This window comes from Aptenodytes forsteri, unplaced genomic scaffold (assembly GCF_000699145.1).
Source record: "Aptenodytes forsteri isolate BGI_AS27 unplaced genomic scaffold, ASM69914v1 Scaffold118, whole genome shotgun sequence".
NCBI classification, from domain to species: domain Eukaryota; kingdom Metazoa; phylum Chordata; class Aves; order Sphenisciformes; family Spheniscidae; genus Aptenodytes; species Aptenodytes forsteri.
Genome location: NW_008795859.1, coordinates 3,456,160 through 3,461,734, shown reverse-complemented (window position 1 = coordinate 3,461,734; position 5,575 = coordinate 3,456,160). Strand labels below are relative to the sequence as shown.

At 41.2% G+C, this 5,575-nt stretch overlaps 1 protein-coding gene across 1 annotated transcript; it reads left to right on the top strand.

The window, feature by feature from the left end:
* The first annotated feature begins 39 nt into the window (after positions 1–39).
* On the top strand, positions 40–2,330 carry BRI3BP (BRI3 binding protein). The gene is made up of 2 exons (XM_009283937.2): positions 40–143; positions 810–2,330. The coding sequence occupies exons 1-2, from the start codon at positions 89–91 to the stop codon at positions 1,226–1,228; spliced, it is 474 nt and encodes a 157-aa protein (XP_009282212.1). The 5' UTR covers positions 40–88; the 3' UTR covers positions 1,229–2,330.
* The last annotated feature ends 3,245 nt before the right edge of the window (positions 2,331–5,575 follow it).

Genomic DNA, 5,575 nt, shown 5'->3' with positions numbered 1-5,575 from the left:
TTTTTTTTTTTTTTTTTTAATTTTCAATTTTATTTCTCAGTTTTTCTCAAGGTTGACAGAGAGGTTTGTGAATGGGGTGGATATATTAATGGACACATTCTGGAGAATATGGACTGATTTGTTAGATGTTCTTGGAATTGATGGTAAGTGTGATGCCTGTTAACTCTTGAACTATATCAGCCTGTATCGATGTTCACAAGCATAGGCCGAGTGGGAAAATAATTACATTTTATCACACTGCATTAAACATCCATCAGTGGTATCTCTGTCCGCTTCACGTGGCTTTGATTTTGCTATTAGTACCTTCAAACAAGAGGACTAAAACCAGCCATTCCGTTTCTGTATATGTATCTACAGGATATCTATAAAATGGATTACAAGTCATGGTTGGTTTCTTGCTATCATCATGAAATGGATGCACGTGGCCAGGAACGGTGCAGGGAAATAAAGGAGGAAATAAAGGAGGACTAGAAGAAGGAAAGGTGCAATTGAGAGCCTTTAGAATATAACTTTTAAAAGCAGGAACTTTAGCCTCAGTATGAACGTCGGCCTTAGGCCCCGCAGTAGTTTGTCTTTAAAGAACCTTCAGCACCTCTACTTTAAAGGAATTAATTCAATCGCATCATTGGAGCCGAGCCAGTGATTTGAAAAAGGTCCATCCAGAAATGGATGAGCTAGCTTTACCCCTTACTTTAAAAGACACAGCCGTGACCCCACTGCGTGACCCTTTGAAGCTGTGCTTGCACTTTTACCCTTCCCACTTTGGCATGCGCTCGTTAATACTCTGTAAATTTTCCTTTGTTTTTCAGCCTCCAACTTGACTCATTATTTCAGCCCAGCGGCAATTGCCAACAACCCGACCCGTGCTCTTCTGCTGATTGGTGCCATTTTACTTGCCTATTGGTTTTTATCTCTTTTCCTTGGATTCTTCTTCTATCTCCTGCACATGCTGTTTGGTCGCTTTTTCTGGATTGCGAGGGTTGCCCTTTTCACTCTCTCGTGCGTGTACATCCTCCAGAAGTATGAAGGTGACCCAGAACACGCAGTCCTGCCCCTCTGCTTTGTCGTAGCGGTCTACTTCATGACGGGGCCAGTTGGATTTTACTGGAGAAGAAACGGCAACAGCAGCCTTGAGGAGAAGATGGACCACCTGGATAGTCAGATCAGACTTCTGAACATACGTCTTTCCAGGGTGATTGAAAACCTGGACAGAGGCAGCGACCAATGAACCAACCCCTATAGACCACTGTACACCAGCTCTAGAAAATTCCTAAGCACTGTCTCATTCGAAGTTACAAAGCAACAAAACATCACATGGTAAAAAGTGCGCAAAGTTATAACTTTTCATCATGTGTAAGACTAATTTATCTAGATTATACACTCAGCCACTATACTTGTAGGGGAAAAAAAAAACATTTAAAAACTTCAGCTGTATATTCAGAGAGTTTTATCCAGCACTAGAATTTTCTCAGTAGATAAACGCTTACTTTTACAAGCATTTAAAAACATCTTTTGTAAAGTTTTTATAAAAGCGAATTGAGTAGTCTTTCAAATATTGAAATTGAGCTAAACATATGCAAATTTGACACTTAAAAAGTTAAAAAGAAAAAAAAAAAATCTCACGCTACCAAACACTTCCATTGAGAAGTAACTGCTGTGGGTCCGCATTTTTTTTTCGAAGTTGCGAATGTTTTTGTTTTATTGTTGGCTTATTTCATTGCCTTGAAGTTGCCTTTCATAGATTATCAGATGAGGAATTTTCTGGTATCCAGGCCAGAAAATTCACACCATAGCTTTTAATAGGAGGTGGGGAATAAGGGAGAAGGAAGATTTCATAAATTTGAAGTCCTTAAATGCCAGTCCAAGATGAGGAATTGAGAAGTGCACGTGTGGCGTTATTTCATTGCATTTCATCTTGAGAACTTTAATTTGGTGTTTGAAAGGAAATCTGTTTTAATAAATTGACACAAAGGGAAGAGATGTAGCGTGGCAAATTGTAATTCATATTTGATCTTCACAGTGACGCATTTTCCAAGCATAAATGCATAGAATAAAACATGATTTTTAATCTCAGGACCCACGTACTTTCTCAAAAAAGGCAGCAGTTGAAACACTTGCAAATGTATTGTTGCTTAAAGCTTTCTCAGGACCAATAAGCGGCAATAAATTATCTTCAGGAAGATCTGGATTTTTTTCTAAAATTGTGATAGTTTTATAGGAGCTTTTTGCTTGAAGTCTGTGTCCTCACTATATTGGGTTTTGGGGAAGGTGAGTCACCTTACGAGAAGGGTGTATTAAACAGTCGTATTTCAAAGTGATGTAGGAGCTTTGAAGCAATTTTATTTTGAAGGATTCTATGTATTTGTAACCTTAGAATTAACTAGCTTGGTAGACTATCACTGGCTTTGTAAGGTTTGCTGAAATGCATCGAAACAAAGGTAACCTCAGGGAAGAAAGTCCGATAAGTGGTTTAACTTGGTAACCGATAGCATTCAAGGATATAAATGGGGGAGGGAGGGCAAGCATCAAAACCATAGTGGTGAGCACAGTATCGATACCACGAGAGGTAAGGTGGACTGCAGCTGAAGAGCTGCATGTTCCCTAATACCTAAACGAACAAGTAAAGAAAAAAAGGGAACAAAAATCGGTCTGTGGTAGGGACTGGCTAAAAAAGAAGGGAAACAAATATGAGTGGACGATCCGTGTGCCGTTGCTTCACCTGCGCGTGCCGGCTCCGGCGGGACTGGCCAGGGGCAGCTGAGCACAGCTTGGCGCTCGGTCTTCGGCTTCCTGTTTCCTTGGGTAGAGCTTTTGTTGGATGTGACGCTTAACTGAATGTAACTGTGGGGTGAATTTATTTTTCTCTTTATGCTGAAGTTTAACGCTCTTCTTCAAATGTGTGTTACTCGCCTAACCTCTTTTGGTCTGTATGTGACGTTTATGTGAGGGATTATTTTAAAATCCATGTTAATGGCCTTTACTCCAAACTGTGATCACTTAAGTTCAACACGGTTGAAGTTCATATGCAGTTGGCACTGTTGTAATGCATTTTATTTTTTTACGTCATCTGTAAATCCCCCCGCACCCCATTTTTTCAAGAAATTCACATTGAGTTGCAAAGTAACTGCTTTTCATGACTTAAAGTCTTTCCCATGAACAGATAAGTACTATGGCAACAAATAGCCTGCTTTGTAAAGCTGAAAACGTAAATTGCCGTATATTCATTTTCACGGCTCATTTTCCATAGTATTAGAGTCTTCCCTATAAACTCGGTGTTCCCTACTGTTGTGCACAGAGGACTGGGCTAAAACACCAGCCTGGAAACTGGGAATTGATTAGCAAAGCTTGTCGGGTCTTCATGCGTTCTGCTAAATTGGAGGCCTGAGGACCAAAGTCTGCAAACCTCGCTCGTGTACGCGGCTCCGTTGACTTCAGTGGGACTATGTGCATGAGTCAGTTTTGCATAGATTGTATTTTATGTAATCCGTATTTAATGTTGAAGTTCAAAATGCTGAATCATTTATATATTAAGAGTTGTCTATGATAAAGATTTCTTTAAAGATACTATATAAAAGTTAATTTGGATTATAGTTTCTCCCTGTCTCTCTCTAATCATTTATCTTAGTTTTGTAAAATCAGCCCTCCGATAGTAATACTCTTAATTTTGATCACCCTGCTGCTTGAAAAAAAAAAGTATTTTTATATTTACTTGCATCCCATGTATAGCAAAATGTTATGTGAAAAGCGGTATATATAAAATTGGATATTTTTAATCAGTATTTTTTCCCAGCGCTCAGTTTTCACGTTAGTCAAGTTCAGAACTAATGATTTTTTTTAAAGCACAATCTAATCTTCGATATATATACTTTAAAAATGCTGTGTATTTTTAAACATGCACTGTAGTGGAAGCGCTTTTGGGACATGAACGTGGTATTGTGTTTAATCTCTTTCAACTTTTGTAAATACCTTTTACAAATATTTTCCGTACCAAGTCATCTAGTTCATCCATCGAGGTTTTTGCTCTGTTTTTTAGAACTTGTTCCAGTGACAGTGGTTGCACTGCTTTTGTATTGCCATTGGTAGGGGCGTCCCGCACGAATTTGCAGAGATGGGCAGGTACCGCCTGTTCACCCGCGGGTAAACCGAGGCACCGAATTTGAGAGACTTGCCCGAGTCGGTGGCAGAAACGGGAATGAAACCCAGATCTCGCGGCTCCCAGCCCCCTGCTCTAACCACCAGGCAGCTTAACCGAGGGCGGGTGGCAGCGCCTACGCACTCCTCGAAGAGTCCGCTTCCCTCGGCGTCTGACCCGCCGCGAGCTGCCCGTGAAGGGGCACGGGTTGCCTGGGGCGCGGTGGGGTGTGGGAGCGCACCCTGTCTGTCCTCTCCTCCGAAGGCTGCTCCTCCGGAACGGCTCCTGGTTATTGACCTTCCCGCCTGCCGCAGCCCCTCGAAAGAACGTCGCCCTGCGTAACCGGCTGACGTAACCCTTCGGCACGGGCTTCAGACTGTCCAGTACCAGAAATTCCGGTAGGGTCTTAAGCGTTTTCAACTTCATACTTTAAGACCTAACATTTGAAACTACTGTGGTATTTTCACTACGTTCACATCTTCGCAGGACTAACGTCGGTAGCAATTTCTTTGAAGGTACACGCCTCGCCTATAGATAACTGATCCGTCGTATTCGGAACGTAACGCTTTTAAAAGCGGTGCTGGGTGTCAAAGTACAATGTATAAAATCTGGTGTAATTCAGTGCTGTACTTAATAGCGCGTCCTTCAAACCGTGATTTGCTTTTAAAGGCTTGTTGCATAGTTAGTGTGGAAAATAGACCAGTATCAATCGTAGCTCTTCGATGGTGTAGAAGTTTTTAAGTGTGATTTGCCTCACGTACTGATCTGTATTTGGCAGCTAATGACGTAAATGACTGTAAGTTCTCTTTGTCTGGGCTGGAAAATAAAAGGTTTTATTGTATCCGCATGTATTTTAAACTTTTGGATAATTCCATCGAACTGTGATGACAGCACACTTAAAAATTGATCTTTTCCTTTTAATTAGGAGCTCTGTTTGCCGTGGTGGCACTCGTTATCGGCACCGGTGTTGGTGATTTCACATCCCGTTTTGTACATCAGATTTCCAGGTTACAGTGGTTAAGTTTGTACAATTGTGTTTATGTAAAAAGTAATTCGGTCTGAAGAGATGATGTATGTATACTTTTGACATATGATCCATAGGGAAATACTAGATTCTACTGATAATATTGTTAAGTAGTTACAAATATATCAGACTTATTTTTTACAGAGCTATACATGCCTTTATTTATTACTTATCTGACCACCGAATCGATGTACTATGTAGTTAAATATTTGTAGACCGATTTCACAAATCAACTATGGTGTTGTGACAAAGCTTAAAATAAATGTTTACTGAAACTTTGCACTGAGCAGTGACTCGCAGTCAAGACTTCGCTTTGTCGGACGTCTCCGTCTCCCCCCGGGCGGGGCGTTTTGGAGCCCGGCCTGTTGCCACGCCGGGGCTTTGAGGGACCCGACTCGCTTGTGAAACACCCGGGAGCG

Excerpts from the sequence above, each read along its gene's own strand:
- BRI3BP (XM_009283937.2), top strand. The coding sequence starts at position 89 with ATGGACACATTCTGGAGAATATGGACTGATTTGTTAGATGTTCTTGGA. Across the intron at positions 144-809 it reads AGATGTTCTTGGAATTGATG|CCTCCAACTTGACTCATTAT; the intron begins GTAAGTGTGATG and ends TTTGTTTTTCAG.